The sequence below is a fragment of the Sander lucioperca genome, chromosome 1 (assembly GCF_008315115.2).
Source record: "Sander lucioperca isolate FBNREF2018 chromosome 1, SLUC_FBN_1.2, whole genome shotgun sequence".
Classification (NCBI taxonomy): Eukaryota; Metazoa; Chordata; class Actinopteri; order Perciformes; family Percidae; genus Sander; species Sander lucioperca.
The window spans coordinates 51558637-51578213 of record NC_050173.1 but is presented as its reverse complement, the minus strand read 5'-3'; the positions used below and the strand labels follow the sequence as shown (position 1 = coordinate 51578213).

The 19577-nt window shown below is 40.0% G+C and overlaps 1 protein-coding gene across 2 annotated transcripts in view; it reads left to right on the top strand.

Annotated features, from left to right (window-relative positions):
* Positions 1–19355, top strand: part of gabra4 (gamma-aminobutyric acid type A receptor subunit alpha4) — a 29358-nt gene extending 10003 nt beyond the window's left edge. Inside the window, exons 8-10 of one of the 2 annotated variants that reach the window (XM_031280204.2) lie at positions 41–193; positions 12895–13151; positions 17352–19355. In XM_031280204.2, the coding sequence (XP_031136064.1) occupies positions 41–193; positions 12895–13151; positions 17352–17885 (944 nt within the window). In that variant the 3' untranslated portion in view covers positions 17886–19355. Of the gene's footprint in view, positions 1–40; positions 194–12894; positions 13152–17348 lie in introns of both variants that reach the window. The other variant, XM_031280203.2, reaches the window with a different exon arrangement.
* Positions 19356–19577: the final 222 nt, after the last annotated feature.

The following is a 19577-nucleotide window of genomic DNA, read 5'->3' as shown; positions in this document are numbered from 1 at the left end:
CTTTGTTAATCAAAGTAATTCCTTTCTGTTGATCCTCCAGGTGAATATGTGGTGATGACGGTCTACTTCCACTTGAAACGTAAAATGGGCTACTTCATGATTCAGACGTATATCCCCTGCATAATGACAGTAATCCTCTCCCAAGTGTCCTTCTGGATAAATAAAGAATCGGTCCCAGCACGCACAGTCTTCGGTATGTAGACTTCACACATCCCTCATTCTGCACAGCCTTTCGGCTCTCTGTTTATTGACTTGACTCGATGCCTGCATGTGTGTCTCTCCACTCAGCACAACAAGGTGATGTGAGGTGATTATGACGAATATGAAGAGCTGTTGTTTTGTTTTTTTTATCCTAAGATTGCCTCATGAAATGCAAATTCAGGTGCTATTAATTTTAAGACTGGTTTGATATGCTAGAATGAACAGCTGACAGCATTAGGAAAAATCATTTTGATGCATCTCCGAAGCAAAGCTGCCTCAAGCAAAGACCAAAAATTTGGGTCTAAGAAAAGGTTTTGTATCCTCTCAAGATGTAATATGAATACCCGTCTAAATGAGTTATAAAACCTTGATGGGGAAAGATTAAAAGCAATTGTTTAAGGCAAGATGCCCTGGGAGGAAATTAAGATTTTAGGTCTCCACAGATTTAAAATTTTACATAAAGAATGCCATCTAACCAAGAGCAGTTAATTCAAAAAAACATGTGCTACTTTAATGAGATTAAGCTTTAAAGGGATAAGGCCTCAAATGAAACAAAAATAACAAATGATATTTCATTTTTATCACTATCCCTACATTTTACAGGTCTGTGAAAAAAATAACTTTATTATTTTAATAAACTATTCTATTCTTTTCTAAACTATTCTATTTTTAATACAAAATGTAGTGCAGTAACAGCAGTGTTGGGCATTAACACATTACAGTAATCCATTTTTTTTTTTTTAGTAAACAATTGTGAAAGGGATTACCATATCAAATTCAGTAATTACAGTTACGAATCACTGTGACGTTAATGCTTTGTTAATGTGACTTTTGAGGGTCGGCTTGTTCGCTGTATTACCGGGAGTTTAATGGTGGTTTGATATAAGCTTGGTCCCTGGTCCGGTATGTGTTAGCTTGACGTAGTTAGCCTCTTCCAAATGAGGACACTCTTGGTAATAATTAAAGTTGTTTTATGATGCCTTCAAATCGAACTCGCTAAAAACCACCAAGGCTAACAACTTAGCAAGCTAGCAAGAGGGTAATGTAATGCAGGAAACGCAAAAGCATAATGACAGAGGAGAAAGATGAGGTTGTTAGGAATATCAATATTTTACAGACATTATAAAATTATGAAGAAAAACTCTATACGGCTAAAATTACAATACATTAACTTGCCATACACTACAAAATTAACTTTCATGGCCTTCGCCATTTCTGAAAATGTTAGCAAACATGTCACAACCAAGGGGGTTGTGACGTGTTGCTCCTCGGACCGTGTAGCTCCTATGGCGCCATTTTGATGCTAACAAGCCATCACCTCCCGTTAGCATTCCATTGACTGTCATTCATTTTGGCGCTACTTTGATAGCGAATAACTTAACATCTGAAGTGTTTAAAGACTCTATTTGTCCATTGTTTATTTCTAAAGAAACACGACAATGTATAAAAGGCTCCATTACCTTGTACCTCACGTTATGGCTCCGTAGCAGACGTTCTTGTAAAAATAGGCTAACGATTGTGTCATAACCACGCGACTTACTGTCGCACAGTAGAGAAATTACCGTAAAGTACAGGAGAAGCGCGCAGGCAGTTTTGTCTCACATTAGCTGTTTAAGTGTAATTACTAATGTTAACTATCATTTTAGTGATCAATAATTAGCCTGTGCCTATGTTATCTCCTTACATATACCTACGCTCTCCGTCTCTGCAAGATTGGGAATGATTGAGATTTCTCTTGGCACAGCTACCAGAAGACTTACAACTTTCAGACAGGCTGCTCACGTCACATTTACGTCGTCTCTCTCAGTTGGAGGCTGCGCAGTAACGCTCGGCCATCACCGGAAAAGTGCTTCTAATATCCTTCACTGGTCTCCGTCCAGAGACACGGGATCTGTTGGTCCATTCTTATATACTGTCTATGGTCACAACTTGTGAACTCGGAGCTTTCAAAAAATGTAATGTTACACTTTTGTGAATATCACATATCAGGAACACGGTAAACACGACCACATTTGAAAGCAGCATTATTCACATGTCGTGTCTCGTTAGCTGGCATGCTAACGTTGGCCATTCAGCAGTAGGGTTGGGTACCGAAACCGGTAGGAATCGGACTGGATTAGAACGCAAATTTTGGTTCCTCATTTCGGTTCCACTTAATGTGTCGACTGAAATATTTTCCCTCTGTTGCTCCGAACCGGACGTAAAATATCACACTTTCTCTGTAGTCTACTGTTAGCTAGCTACCGTAGATGTAGGCTACTTTTAAAATGCCATATTTTCCCTCTGGGCTCACCAAAACAGACGTAAAATCATATTAACCATTCATTGCACGTGATCGCTAATAAACATATTACACTTACAAGAATCAGTTTAGGAATCGGAATCGTTTTAAAAGTACCGGTTCGGCATCGAAATCGTAAAAATCCAAACGATACCCAACCCTATTCAGCAGTCACCTATGCTAGTTTTGTTTAGAGTTGCAATGTGTGTGAAGCTCGCAGCTGAGATTGGCTAAGCTAGCTAGGTCAGTAAATCCCCCCAAACGGTAGGGCTTCCTGCTTGTTAAACCACAATATCTTGTTTTCTATTTGTACACAAAAATGTGATGTGTGGATATGGAGTTGTTTAAAGGTCTTTGATGGAGCTGTTCTGATAAAGTAAAGAGTAATGTAACGTGTTACTGTTGCTGCTGCGTAATTAGTAAAGTAATGTATTTAGTTTTTCAATGAGTAATGTGAAATGAGTAATTGATAACAGTTTTCAAGGAAGTTGCCCAACACTGGTTAGCAGTTGGGTTTTGCTGTAAGCAAACAAGCTAGCAGCCTGATCAGAGTACGAGTTGATTTTCTTTCCTTTCATGGAAACATGGTAATGTCTGTTTTTTAAGGAGATTATGTATAGGTGTCTTTAAAAAAATTTAAAAATCAATAAAAAAACCCACTCTTAGACGATGGAGTATTCCATGTCTTGTCCCAGACGTGGATAAAAAGACATCTCGTCTTTTTATAACAAAAATTATTTTTTTTATACCTTTGTCAAAAAAACACATATCCTCAAATGCCAACAAGGAAATATTAGATCAAGAGACCTCAAAATCTGTTGTGCAGAGTTCCAAAACAAAAGGCAAGTAAGATGGACATCAACAAATGATAGCCTGCATGAAGGTAGACATTGACCTAACGCCAGGCTAAGTTGTAAGTAGGTGTAGGTTGTGGGCTGTGAGTCCAATGTTTTTTTGCAAAATCATGAAAAATGCAACAATTACTTTTCAAAAATACTCTTTTCTCAACATGCAACATGCATCCTGTCCTTGGGCGTGCTTGTCTGCCTTGCGCCGCCTCTGCTGTCCGCAGGGGAGACTTGCGCCTGGCGGGCTTGGACCCTGTTGATACCTGCTTGCAGGTCAAGTGACTTTTATTCGTCATAGTTGTTGCAGTGTTACTCAATACTATTGTTACAGTTAAAATTAGTTACAACTGTTACATTGCTTATAAAGAGTGTGATTATATTTGATCAGATTTTCAAAGGTTGTTGCATTATCCATCCTTTCTACAAACTACATAATCGGTAACTTTCAGTGTTTGGCCTGTGACCCAGTTGCGCTCGCCATGGCTCCCCTGATAGAACATTCGGGTCCCTGTCCTAGAATAGACTGATTAGTGTGTGTCGACAGAGATGATGGCGGGCGACAGACAGAGCTGCTAAAACTAGACCAGTGTTGCTGGCTGTTGTTGTTTTATTATTAAGGGCCGTCTCAGTCTGGTAGTTTGTCGACCACGTTCCTCCACTTAGGTTGATGGATAGTCATTTGATGATAATTTCACTGACACTCCTCCATTTTGAAGTTAGTTCTGATAGATTATCTTTTGGAGCATCGTTTTCAAGAGGCTATTTTAATTTGAGTAATAGAAAGAAAAACATGAGTAACAGTGGTGATTAATGATTCCTCCAACAGCTTTGTGACATGTTGACTGTTTATGCTGCCAGAAGTATGTGGAGTTACAAAATGGAAGTGGTCTGTTAGTGAAATATAATGTTTTATTTTCAGTTTTGCATAAGATGTTTAGTTCCTTTCTAATAAGGCACGCTTTATGAAGTGATCTAATGATTATAACTAGAGGTGTCACGATTTTGATTCTAAATCGAAAATCGATTGAAAATGAACTTTGAATTTCAATTGACTTAATGCAGGATTGGCGATTCTCCCATTTTCTTTCTCTTTTTGTTGTTGTAAAGTACCCTTCTGCCATCTAGTGGCTCTCTTTTTCTCTCAATCAGCGTCCTGTGAGGAGCTACTGGCAGCCAATGGTGTGGTTTAAGGTGTGTGTGACGAAACGGAGAGGTGCCCAATGGCGGCTCCTAAAGAGGTTAGCGTCGATACTGCAATAGCATCAGTTATATTCAGAACTGCAGAGTATTTATTTATTTAAAGAAGAGCAAAGAACGGCGCTGAAGGCTTTTCTCGATGGAAAAGATGTTTTCGCTCTTCTCCCGACTGGCTTCGGCAAGAGTTTGATAGACAGATGCTTCATCCAATCAACTGTCAAACAGTTTCCAATGACGGCTTCTCAGATGGTTCTGTGTAACAAACCATCTGGCGCGAATGCCATGTTGCCTACCTTTTTAAAGAAGAATGTGTATGTAATGTAAATGACAGTTGTTTATTGCATAAAAGCAATGTTCTGTTCTTCTTTACGAATCCAGACTTGATTGTCTAATAATGGCATATAGCTGTCTGAAAGAAAATATTTAAATCAAAAATGTAATTGAATTGTGACCCTAAAATCCAAAGTCAAATTTGATCGTGGATTTGGAAAGCCATGACACCTGTAACTATAACTAATCACTCAATAAATTATTCATACGGTAAATCATCAACTAATGCTTTATAGATCAGTTGTAAGTAGTTAACACTTTGATTTGTTAGGTTGTGAAAAATCCCTTTGACTGTTTGAACTGTCACTGCCATGTAGGGCTGTAGAGGATCTGCACTAAATACATTAATTAACTTTTAACTTATATATATATATATATATATATATATATATATATATATATATATATATTAATGGCTTACTAACATGTATAACTGCATTATTACCCAATAGTAGGATTAATAGCCACTTCAGTGGAGATTTGGGTGTGATATGCTAGTAGCGGCTTATGTAGCCTCAAACCGCTAGCAGTGATGAAGAGTGGGCCCCTGAGGTCTGGTAAGCTCCCCAACTGACACTGACAGTCATGATCAGTCGAACGACGAACGCCGTGCTTGAGCTATGTTACTGGTTGCACAGCATTCGTCGTTTGACTAATCGCGACTGTTTCCCAAGATGGCGCCTGCCTGTATAGTGAACGGTACAGTCTTTATAAACTATCTTTTTAATAAACTGTCTGTACACTTACAAAGTTCTCAATGCTTCGGTTTACATGTAGGGACCCTTATTATGCTACCGTTGAAGTGTGGTGCTATTTTGAGCCTTGTTAGTGGTATAGAAATAGCGATTTCTTTTTACTTTCGTGTGCCCCGACGACTTGCGTTATAAGCTAATTAGCGGTTTGCGCTAAAACTGGTCACATTCGATTAGCATGAAAAGATATCCCAGAGAACGGTCGGCTCCGTACCCATGTCTTATTAACCACTAGGTTCATTTTGCGCTGGATTTCTCCTTTAAGTATTATAACAGGCTTGTTGTTTTCTGGCAGCGGCATTTAGTCAATCCGTGACAGCATACTGAATCACTAATGGTGACCAAACAACCAACCTCCCTAATGGTTTTGCTGCTGGTCTCACACACACACACACACACACACACACACACACACACACACACACACACACACACACACACACACACACACACACACACACACTGCAGTGTCACCTGTATCCATTCAGTGTACATTTGACACAGTGTGTTTTACTGTTGACTGTACAGTTTGTGTTTTGAGTCTTTGCTGAGCAGGAAAACACTATGTGACCCTCAGAAAAAAATGTCTCTCGGTGTCGTGCAGTGTATTAAAGCACTGGGGGATCAATGCTGCTCTCCCGCAGTGACCAATGTATCTGACAGTCCAGCTGCACTGCCCCCGCCTTCCCCGCCCCAATCTGTCCAACACCACAGAGGCATCACAGCAGCACAACTATAGTTGTATCAGTCAAGCCTCTAACTGCTGTTATCCGCTGTGCTTAAATGTGCTTGTGTGGCGGCGTTGGGTGAGGTGGGTGTGGGAAGGGAGGAGGGCGGTCAGTGTTTGGATTTCTCGTCCTCCCTGCAGCCACACTCTGTTTTGACTTCCTGCCTGTGTGACTCAACCACAGTGTCCTGCTGTGAGCGTGGATGAAGCAGTTTGTCAGGAAGACAAACAGGAGTGGAGGGACGATTAGAGACGGAGCTTTTTGGCTTCAGATAGAGGGGTCAGAGCAAAAAGCACATTTTTAACGAGTTCATTCAAAGCATGGGTCATGGGTTTCTATGTCTTTTACATGTGACAAGGCACTGTTTGTCTGGAATGAGTGTGCGAGTGTGGCCATTAATGGTAAAGGAGGTCACAAAATTGAATTCCCAATCGTCCAATGGCACTTGATAGGAATAGTTTAACATTTTACAAAATACGCTTATTTGCTTTCCTTGTGAAAGTTAGATGAGAAGACTGATACCACGCTCATATCCATGTGTTAAGTACATAAATGGAGCAGGAACGTGATTGGTGTAGCTTAGCATAAAGTCTTGAAGCAAGGGGAAACAGCTACCCTGGCTCTCTTCTGAAGCATACTAATTATGGATGCACTGATAACGATGCCAGTATCGGGCATCTGTCTGATACCGTGCGCATGTACTCATACTTGTAGTCATAAAATTACTCCAATACTACCACACCCGATACCAGCTCATAGCAATGTGACAATAACTTCTCCGTCAAGCAGGTATATGCGACGGAAGAGGAGCAATGCCAGCCGCTTGGAGATTTTTGGCTGTAAAAAAATAACTAGGCTCTTGTCCAATGCATGATTGCAATTGACGATAGGGCTGCACGATATGGGGAAAATGTCAAATTGCGACTATTTTGACTGATGTTGTGATGGTTCACGATATTGGAGGGAATGATCAATTTTTTGGATTATCATTCTCATTTTTATTGAAACACAAATAAAAATGTACTATAGTCATGTAGTGTGATTTTTGCAAGAATCTGTACCAAACAAAGATGTTTTCCTTTAGTCTGTGGGATAGGATTTGTAGGCCCAGATTGGTTAGACACATATTTTGCCTTTAACAAATATTGCTTCCCCCCTGCGATTTAGATATTGCACTAGTCCATATTGCAATTTCGATAAAATTGAGATTAGTTGTGCAGCCCTACTTTACTGGGTTTCGACGTCTTCTCAGTGTACTGGAGCCGAGAGATCCGTCACAGCATCACAGAAAAAGCACATCAGCAGCCTGTTGCCCGTAAACCTAACCCGCGATATTTCAAGCTGCTCTGTCTGCATGCGGTTTCTACACAGCGCTGTTTTAACAACCACAGTGCTACTCTGTATATAGCGTTTTTTTTTTTCACAAACAGGCTAAAACAAAAGTTCTCGGTGTGTAGTCTAACTGTTTTAAATGTTATAGTTTGCCATAGGGCTGGGCAATATATCGATATTATATTGATATCGTGATAAGAGATTAGATTTTGTCTCAGAGTTTGGATATCGTAATATCTTGTATGACATAAGTGTTGTCTTTTCCTGGTTTTAAAGGCTGCATTACAATAAAGTGATGTCATTTTCTGAACTTACCAGACTGTTCTAGCTGTTCTATTATTTGCCTTTACCCACTTATTATTATTTATCTAAAATCTAAGTGTGAAGATATTTTGTTAAAGCACCAATTGTCAAACCTAGAATATTGCCACAATATCAATATTGAGGTATTTGGTCAAGGATATTGTGATATCTGATTTTGATCGCCCAGCCCTAGTTTGCCACAAGTCTTTAAATTTGGACAAAATCTTGTGAACCTAGCTGCTGGCGTAAACAAACCATCCTCTCCGCTGGATCAGTAAATCCACATGGGTACTTAATATGCACGTGAATGACGTCATCGGACTTTGCGTTATTTATTCTTTCTAAACTTCACTCAGTAGTTTGATATCAGGAATTATATGATTTATTTATGACACTAGCCCGGGGAAATATCTAGACCCAGGCGCTGAGCTTTGAATAGAAAAAAGGCATGGTACTTTGAAAATACTGCTTTGTTCTAATTGACAACAACATCAGAGAAGGCCAAAATCATCTGTGTGTCTGAAAACACCCTCGGACCCCAGACGGATTATTAAAGTGCCCATGTTATGAAAAAATCACTTTTTCTGGAATTTGGGGTGTTATTTTGTGTCTCTGGTGCTTCCACACGCATACAAACTTTGAAAAAAAAAACATCCATGCTGTTTTGAGTAAGATACAGTTTCTGAATGTATCCTGCCTTCAGTCTCCAGGTGAGCTGGTCAAAATTCTTTCTACGTCACTAGCCAAAACGAGGGGCCTAGTTAGCATGCTAGGGCTAGCATGCTAGCTTGTTCTCAATGGCAAAACACTGCTACAACACACACAAATTCACCCTAATCTACAAAAGAAGGCTGTCAGTGCCGCTATGCGTGGGTTGCTTCTCCCAATGTCTTTTAAATTTTCTATCATGAAATAGCCAGTAAAATAAAGGCTTTTTAAGTAATTTTGAAGAAGAGTGCCTTGGATTTTTTCTTTTTCTCTACAAAATAAATTGTATAGAACTACTTACATGTCTCTGTTCTGCAGGTATAAAGTTGGTAGTGCGCCCTTGTTTAGAAGAAGTCTCCCGGCTAATCCTGCCTTGTACAGGCCGAAGTTGGAGAAACAGCTAGCTAGCTCATGTAATCCTTACCTAGCTACTGAGCATGTGCGATTGACAACAAAGAGGTTACAGAAGTTGAGAGGTCTCACTCTGTAGCTAAAACAGAGACCTGAACACAGGGTGAAAAGAGGAGCTGCAGCAATGTGCAGTACAACAAAAATATGGTGTTTTTTGAAAATTAACCCATGTAAACCTATTCTGATACAATCTCAAATTACAATTATGAACCTGAAAATGAGCATATGGTCACTTTAAGTACTTGTATCGATACTCTGTATCGGCAAGTACCCAAATGTAAGTACTTGTACTTGATCTTAAAAAAAGTGATATCGGTGCATCCCTATACTAATTAACACAATGTATCCAGTTTGTATTGTATATACATATATATATATATATACATATTATACAGTATATAACTGCATATATATATATATATATATATATATATATATATATATATATATATATATATATATATATATACACTTATATAAAAATGACAATTTGTGATTTATGTGCTGTAGCTTACTATTTTGGCCAACAAAAGCAAAGCGCATTGACTTCCCAGAGTTGTGTTTTCACATTGAGCTTGCCATGAAAACAGCATTACATCAGACACTTTGCAGAGGTACTGATCGGCTGGATAAAGAGCTGTTTAGAGGTGTCGGTAGAGATATATTTCTAACTTTGGATTTAGTAAGGTTAGCTGTTTCATGCTGTGTCCAGTCTTTATGCTAAGCTAAGCTAATCGCCTCCTGGCTCTAGCTCCGTACTTAACGTATAGACATGAGATTCGTATCAAATTCTCATCTAACTACTGTATATTGGAAAGAAATTGAATGTATGTATTTCCCAAAATGTTGACATATTTATTTTAGAGATGGGAGGAACTGGATTTGTGTTTGTATCCTTTAAACTGCAGCTGGTATTTGGCATCTGTTTTTTCTATTCTCAGAGGAAGCTAAAGTACCAAAATATCTGCTGCAGGCTGCAACCCTGTCAATGTGCGGAGGTGAAAATTAAACAGTTGGTGTAAAGATCTCAACCGTAGCACTACAGTCAACAACATGCTGGCAGTAAAAGTGACATTTTTACTCAACTTTTACACCCAAATTCTAGCTTAAATACAGTGAAAAGATGGTTTCCATATAATTCCTGTGATTTGATTGATACATACAGCACTGAAGAAAAAGAAAAAGACATGAAAGCTTTTACATATTCCAGTGTATCGATGAAGCATCTCATTTTTTTGTTATATCAGAGGTCAATATCCTCAGTCTGTGGCCTCGAGCCGCAGTTCACCTGTCAATGTCACCCTGCTGCATTTGATTGACAGGTAATTATACGGCGGTCACGTGCGGGCGCAGGGGATGCATGCATTTATGTTGGGCAAGGACTCTGCAGCACAGATTGTTCCAGGTCTCCAACGTAAAGGGGATTTTCTCTAAATCACATTATTGCTATTGGTTAATAATACCAAGGACGAGTGATGTGCTACAGGCTTATACTGTAACCTTCTGTTGTTGTAGGTGACACGTGAGACCTTGTGTGCTGGCCATTTTCATGGTATATCTCTTAGTACTGCCAAGAGGGAAGTTAGAGAGTCCACGGTTGCTGTTGTAGGAGATGCAGTATACATTAGGGCGACTGTAAGCTCTCTTGGTGGTGTAATATCTTTTGATGCGCATCAGAACTGTAGTTGTACAAACACCGTTTGGAGGGAGAGCTTGTAGAATAGAAATAATCCTATTGGTGGAGTTAAAGGTCCAGTGTGTAACGTTTTTAGTTGTTCATTATCAAAATCTGTGTTGCCTGTTCACAAACTTGTCCTTTTTCATGAATATCTACCACCACCATCAATTACAAGTATTCCTATTGGCTTGAAATTTTACATTTGCATTTGCATGAACTGGAGTAGACGCTCCATATTCATGCACCATCTTGAAATACGTTAGCAGGTAAGGGACATACAGGACATACTGCTCCGCTTTTCGCGTTTTCGCTGTCACTTGATAAACTCACAGGTGATGCTAATGCTGCTAATGGGTATCGTCACTTCCCGGCCCCGGCAAGTTAGAAACATGGAGGACCACATGTATTCAAAATCCAAATTTCAGGAACAGGAGTCTTCTTCTTCTTCGCCCAGAAAAAGCAAAAGGATATTGAAAAGAGCAAGAGACCGGCATCATCAGAAAAAAGTATGAAGGCTACTGTAGCTGTAATACGTACTTTGAACTGTGTGGCGCGAGAGAGTTGATTGCGAAATATAATCTCAACGCTAGATGGGAGAAATTCCCACACATTGGACCTTTATACGGAAATGAAATGCATTTAACTGAATCCCAGTTAAAGAGGCAAGAAAAAAGAGAGGAGCTATCTGCAGTAATGTCATGGAGCCTAACGCATATCAACTTTATAAGGTGATAATATGTTAGTGTTGTGTTTGCAGCTTGTTGCGCTGCCCCCAAGTGACCAGAAAAAACCTATTCATGCATGTGTAAATTTATACTGTGGTTCTTTTTGTACATGTCTCCCATTTCAAAGGGCCAACTATATTTGGTTCATTATCCCCCGCGTTCAGCTAATGAAATATGCTGATGGAGAGCAACATGGGCTATTGAACACTATGCAAATGATTTTCATGATTCTTCTCTATCCTCATTTATTTAGCAATGACATGAAGAAAAGGCTGTTTCAATCTGTTTTCTACAATGAGATTGTGTTTGATGCAATGCATTCTGATCTGTGGGGAAAACAGTAGTGGTGGAAGAAGTATTCAGATCCTTTACTCAAGTAAAAGTACTAATACCACACTGTAAAAATACTCTATTACAAGTAAAAGTCCTGCATTGAAAATGTTACTTAAATAAAAGGTATGTCATCAGGAAAGTAATCAATGCAGTAAAATCCTCACATTTTAGAAAGTGGAAACGATCAAAACAGTTCTGTCAATCAACTAAGTGTTTAATCAGCTTATCATTTCAGATGTACTTATGGGCCTATATATTGTTGTGCAGCTCAATGTATAATAAAACATATTTTATAAACTACATGTGTTTTGTGTGCAATATTAGTAATTACTTACTGTAAAGTAACTAAAGATGTCAGATGAATGTAGTAAGAAGTACAATATTTCTCTCTGAAATGTAGTGGAGTAGAAGTAGAAAGTGGCATGAAAAGAAAATTCTCAAGTAAAGTACAAGTACCTCATATTGGTACTTAAGTACAGTACTGGAGTAAATGTACTTAGTTACATTCCACCACTGAGTTTCATAGGCAGATAGATATGTAGTCTTAATTGTAAATCATTTAATTACAAATGACATATGTTATATTAGGACTTAAAGTGCTCATATCATGCTTTTTGGCTTTTCCCCTTTCCTTTATTGTGTTATATATCTTTTTTGTGCACGTTATAGGTTTACAAAGTGAAAAAGCCCAAAGTCCCCCCCAAAGGGAATTACCATCTCCAACAGAAAACACTGTTCACAAACTGCTCCAAACAGCTCTGTTGTAGTCCAGCCTTTACTTCAGAGACAAACTAATAATGCTGGCCTAGCTGCTAGCGTAGCACGCCCTCATACTCCAATTCTGACTGGCTAGTAGTGCTTACCTAGCAGTAGTGCAGTACAACAAAAATATGGTGTTTTTTGAAAATTAAACCACATAAACCTATTCTGGTACAACCTCTAAATACTATTATGAACCTGAAAATGAGCATAATATGAGCACTTTAAGTGGAACTGCAGTGAGCTCCAACACAGATCTCACTGGGCCACATGTTTGATATTGTTCTGTTTTTCTGATTCCACTGAAGGCATCACCACTGTCCTGACCATGACGACACTCAGTATCAGCGCTCGCCACTCCCTTCCCAAGGTCTCCTACGCCACGGCGATGGACTGGTTCATCGCTGTCTGCTTCGCCTTCGTCTTCTCTGCCCTCATCGAGTTCGCTGCTGTGAACTACTTCACCAACGCGCAGATGGAGCGGGCCAAAAAGAAGCCGGCCAAATGTCCTCCGGTGCCCCAAACCACGCCTGTCAAGGTGAAGGACACAGAGGAAGTGCTGCAGGTGATTTTTTTTGTTTCCCCTCAAAGTGGCTGCGGCAAATAGTCTGGTAGCACTTCACTTCAAGGAGCACTTACACAGCATGTCCCCTATTATGTGCTTACTGCTCCTGGCCTTTAGCCTAGACGTTTGAACGGCCAGGAGTGGGCCTGCAATGGGGATCTGAAATAGAGAGAAAAACAGGAGAAATCTGATCCCAGGATGTGAGTTTAGACTTCCATATGTCACCACAGCCTGCTTGTTCTGTATCTGCCAGTTGAATTGAAATGAAATGAAATATTAATTTATTTATTTATTTGATTTATATAAGTTTATTTCATCCATCAAACAAATAGACAACTTAATGAAAATACCAGATTCCCAAATCCTGAATGAAAAGGAGCAGAAAGAAGATTAATCTTATATAATCTGCCCCTCTTTCACAAAACATACATTAACAAAACACATAATTAAATATCATTTTAAGCACCACAAATCTGAAACTTCTATACTTAAAGTGCTCATATTATGCTCATTTTCAGGTTCATAATTGTATTTAGAGCTTATATCAGAATAGGTTTACATGGTTTAATTTTTTTTTTTAAAACACCATCTTTTTGTTGTACTGCACATTGCTGCAGCTCCTCTTTTCACCCTGTGTGTTGAGCTCTCTGTTTTAGCTACAGAGTGAGACATCTCACTTCTGTTCCATCTTTGTTGGGAGTCGCACATGCGCAGTAGCTAGGTAAGGACTACTAGCCAGTCAGAAGCAGAGTATGAGGACGTGCCACGCTAGCAGCTAGGCGAGCATTATAACGTGTAACAGAGTGACCACGTTTGTCTCTGAACTAAAGGCTGGACTACAATAGAGCTGTTTGGAGCAGTTTGTGAACAGTGTTTTCTGTTGGAGATGGTAAGTCCCTTTGGGGTGGACTTTGGGCTTTTTCACTTTATAAACCTATAATGTGCACAAAAAGATATATAACACAATAAAGGAAAAGGAAAAAGCCAAAAAGCATAATATGAGCACTTTAAATCCCAAACTTTTTTGTGTATGCATTTTAGGTAGAAGAAAATAATTACGGAGCCAGGGGGAGGGGGTAATATTCAGAGACATTTTTTGTTCCCAAATTAAAGTTGTAAATTTACGAGGAAAAAGTTGTATATTCTCTGAGGCTATAAAGTCAAATTTTTTTTGTTAATACGACGTACAATAGGCCAGATCATACACTAAAGGCATAATACACGGCAAACTTGTATGTGCGTCTGTGGTGTGATGAGGTTGCAAAGTGACGCATTCCTTGTAAATTTGTGACATTAATCACAGAGAATATACAAGGTTTTGTTCCTTCATCTAGGAAATTCTGGGGTTTTTCTCAGAAAATAATTCCCTCCCCCACCCCCCAACAATTTGTCTGGGACTATCACTGTTTCTGGAAAAAGTCAAAACATGAATTCTACCTGTTTCTTTACCTGTTTACAGATAATTGCTCTGTCCACCGCAGCTCGAAATGTTGAAACAACTGCTTGTTAAATGAGGTGGACAATAAAATGACACACTTAATACATTACGTTACACCAAACCAACCTAATGTGGCTTTCATTCAACCTTAAATTTAGACTTGAAAGCAGATGGAAAAATGGAAAATGAAAACAGGATCTGAAACAGCTTCACAGCACAGATTTGTATGGCTAATCGAGGTGATTCTCAATGATGGTGTTTGCTGTGGAACCTTGATTTTACAAATCCTACATGAATACATTGACATAATCTCCTATTTCTGCACCACTAGTTGAAACAAATTACATTGACACCATGGCAACTGACATATGGATTGAATCAGAATTCATGAATATGCCATCAAGCTATTTTAGAGCTCCTAGTGAGATGTGACATACAGTATGTGTTACAAACCACTGTCCATGTAACGGTAGCAATGTATTTACGGTGCTGTATAAACACTGTTTTACAGATGGGATGTGAAAAGAAAGGATACGTTCTTACACTTGATGTTCTTCTAAGGAGCTAACATATAGGCCTTCTGTTCAGTTCAACTGATCATTGGAGCTGACATAACCCAGCAATGCATACGTCAGTTTTACACTAACTACTTTAAGTTGCCCCCTCCAGTCCAAATCCCAGTGTGGCGTAATCATGCCTGAATGCGGTATAGTGACAACAGCACTTCAGTGGATTAGTAGGTTGCCAAGGCAACGCAGCCCGGGTACATCTGTACAGGTTTCAGAAAGGCTCTGGCACTGGGGGAAAGAATGAATACACATTTCCTTGAGAGGAGATCCTGTTGGCGCTAACCAAAGGGCTTGGCATGAGGGGCACGGTGCGTTCACGGGCCCCTAACCTCCGCCATGATGGAAATCAAACCCCGCTATCCACGCACACTCTTCCTCTGCTGCACATGGGACACACTAACACTGCATTCTTTCAGTTTCAAGGGGGGGTTGGTGGTGGTGGTGGGGGGTGGATTATTCCTGCAAATGCCTTAGTACCAGCATCACAGTCTCCCTGCTTGAAAACATCAACTCTAAAAGGATAAGCTCCTTTGAAGCTACACTGCATTACCGCCCCGATGAAGTGCTACCTACTTTGTGTCTTAAGCTTGTGTGAAATGAGCGAAATCCTTGGTAAGTGACATCTGTATTGCACGCACTCAATCGTCTGCTTCCAGATGAAGGCCATCTGTGCCAGAAGGACTGTAATCAGATCAATATGACAAGGTTTACTGTGCCCGGCCCGCTTTTCAGGAAGGGAAAAGCAAGTGAGCTTTGCCTTGCCTGCAAACGCCTTAAACGTGACGCACACAGGAGGAATGTGATTATTCACACTACGAAGCCTCATACTGTTTTTTCCAACAAGTTCTCCAAACCATACAACGATACAGGTTGTTTATTCCTGCCCTCTAAAACGACCCACAGGAGTGCTTTCCATCCTCGTATCTAAACCACAGAACGTATTGGTTGCGGTTTTATACACGTCGTTTCACAGTTTGGTTTAGGCACCAAAACTACTTAAGTTTAGAAAACGATTGTGGTTTGGGTTAAAATCATGGATATTTGTCATGTTACTTTACTCCCAGTTTCCCACATTTGGCCGCAAGTTACGTAGTTTAATTTAGTATCAAATGGGACTCAAATGCATTTTTTTTTCTTTCTAAAATGCAATTTTAAAGTGCTCATATTATGCTCATTTTCAGGTTCATGATTGTATTTAGAGGTTATATCAGAATAGGTTTACATGGTTTAATTTTCAAAAAACATCATATTTTTGTTGTACTGCACATTGCTGCAGCTCCTCTTTTCACCCTGTGTGTTGAGCTCTCTGTTTTATCTACAGAGTGAGACATCTCACTTCTGTTCCATCTTTGTTGGGAGTCGCACATGCTCAGTAGCTAGTTAAGCACTGCTAGCTTGTCAGTTGCAGAGTATGAGGGCGTGCCATGCTACCAGCTAGGCGAGCATTATAACGTGTGTTCCAAAGTGACCACGTTTGTCTCTGAAGTAAAGGCTGGACTACAATAGAGCTGTTTGGAGCAGTTTGTGAACAGTGTTTTCTGTTGGAGATGGTAAGTCCCTTTGGGGTGGACTTTGGGCTTTTTCACTTTATAAACCTATAACATGCACAAAAAAGATATATAACACAATAAAGGAAAGGGGAAAAGCCAAAAAGCATAATATGAGCACTTTAAGATAGGTCTCGTTTTCTCCCAAACGTAGGTCCACATTTTAACTAAACAACTTTACCTATTTAATGACTCAACTCAGACCACAACTTCAACTTGATATGCATAATAGTATCACTTAGTAAAAAGGTAAATGTATCAGCTTGTTAAATATTTTGGGCGGCTATTTTAAAGCTATAGTGTGTAGTTTCTGTCTCCCCCAATTCTAAGTAATGACAACAACACTGTCGGCGCGTCCACATGATACAAGCGAAAGTCGCCGTGTGACACCATTTTCTAAACATAACCATACTGAGAAATACAGAGAGAGTTGTGTGGAGCTGATAGTCTTAATTAACTTTGTATCAACTCATTTGGCAACGGCTTGAATGTAACAGACGTTCATTATTATAAAAAAATGTTACGCACTAAAGCTTTAATATCTATAGGAGGCGGAGCTTAAATCCAAGGAACATGTTTTAAAAAAGAAATGCCAATATCGGTCAACATAGATATATCATTATTGGTTTTTTTTCTGTCTCAGCAGAATCCTGATAGCAACGGTAACCTGAGAAAGCGGATGAATTATATTTCCCAACAAGAGGCCATCAGTCACCGGAGAGCCCAGTCCACCACCAACATTTCGGGAGTGGGGAGAGCGAGAGCGCTTCGTCCTTTAGCCAGCGGCGTCAACGGCAGCTCCTCCACCCTGTCCCGCTCCAGCCCCAAATCTGAGAGCCTGCTGAGCGTGGCCTCCTCCTCTGCCCAGCTGGTGAAGACTGCGCCCCAGGCTGCAGCTTCCACACCAGACGTGATGGCGGCGACGCCGTGCAAGCAGAACGCCAGCTCCTCGTCTCTGCAGCATCTGCTGGGGCCCAAGCTGGAGCGCATCCAGATGATGGGGATCAAACCGGAGCTAAAGCAGACACCTTGCTCCCAGCCCACCACTGCTGGCATGGGTGGAACCAGCAAAATTGACAAGTACGCGCGGATCCTGTTCCCAGTGTCCTTCGGGGCTTTTAATATGGTCTACTGGGTGGTTTACTTAACGAAGGACACGGTGGTGGCTAAAGGTGGCTAGGCTTTGCTCTGGCAGAGAAGAGTGAAGTCATTTCTTTCAACAGATGGGGAAACGAATAAGGATTATGGGACTTTGGGAACAATAAGAGGAAACTATTGTTCTCGCCAAACAGATAAAGAAAATGTGCTCGCCGAGCACTTCCGTATCTCGGAGAACACAGTTGTTTTTTTTTTCTTCCTCAACAGCAAGCATGGGAACAAATCAACCAAATTAGAAATATCTGACTCAACATAAGAAGGAACACCTGCACACTGGAATATGCTACGGTCCTCTTTGTAATGGCTATGTCTGACTGTAAAAGTCTGCATTGGCTTCAACTGCCTCATGATCCCTTTTGGCCTTCTGTCAAGATAAAGCATGGGATTTTTTCATTTTCCTATTTTTGTATCCCTGCACCTGGCAAGATTTTTCGGATCTGTGTACCTACGTCCCGAAATGAACTGCACCAACGCTATGTAAATATATGAATTTATTAGGATAACAGATTTATATATTTAATGATTACAGTGTACTTCCATTTGAATATTAGGACTTGTTGCTTTGGTGCCAGCGGGCTAGATGAGGCAAAGTCAAATTATATGAGAGAATAAAGGGGCTCCGTTGTTGTTTTTCTTGAATTTCAAATTTGACTGAAAATGACTGAATACAGGCCAGATGATGGACAAACTAAAATGAGATAGTCCTCAAACCAGGCTGAGAGGAGCTTTGGCCAGGACCGATCAGCCTGGAAAAGCCCTTAAGCAACTTTCTTACACGAGATGGATTAACTAATCTGAAAACATTGAAATACCGAGGATGAAATTTGGGGATCAGTCGGGTAGAAAATAATAAACACAAGTTATTAATTCATGTAACAGTAGGATTTAAGCGTATCTTCCTGCCACAATGGGTTGCCCAATAGTAGACAAAGATTGTTCAAGTGATTAAAATACAGTCATAGCACGAAGCTAAATCGAGGAAGCTGTTCGTCAGCAGATCACTGCAGCAATAAAATAGGGAGTTGGTTGCTTGTTTAGGGACACGTTGGCATGTACAATAAAGGGATGTGACTGTGTGAGTGTTCAACAGCTGCTCAGGAGCTGACTGCTGTCATCCTTCCTTTAGGTGGTTCTATACCCTTTCAGTTTTAACACATATTACATTATTTTCACTGCATTTCATGGTGTTAATCATGGTAACATTCTCATGGGTGACTGGATAAGGTCTACGGAGCAGAGCCCCAAGTAGTGTTGTTTCATAAAGCTGCAGGGGAGCCCCGATCACACCCCATTTTTAAGGTTAAGCAAAAGAAAAAGGCTGGCTTTTTGTTAAAGGCCTAAAGTAGGACAGCCTGTTGAGTTTTGTTTTTCAATCATTCATTCGGCTACTGTTAATTGTTACAGCTCGAATTAGGGTAATGGGATGATAACTGTAGCTACACTACATTACCAAGAAAAAAACAACCCTAATAGACCTCTGAGTGCAGCACTGCCTCCAGCCCTGCTCTCTCTGTTCAGATCGTCTTTAAGACATCATTTTAGAAAATACAGTTTTTTTTCCATTTTTGCTGAGAGTTAGATGTGAACATGGATACCACTCTCATATCTGTATGCTAAATCAGGGGGTGTTCAACGTTTTTGAAGCCAAGGACCCCTTAACTAAAAGAGAGTCAGAGCAGGGACCCCCTACTACATATACTGTATAAAATGAAGT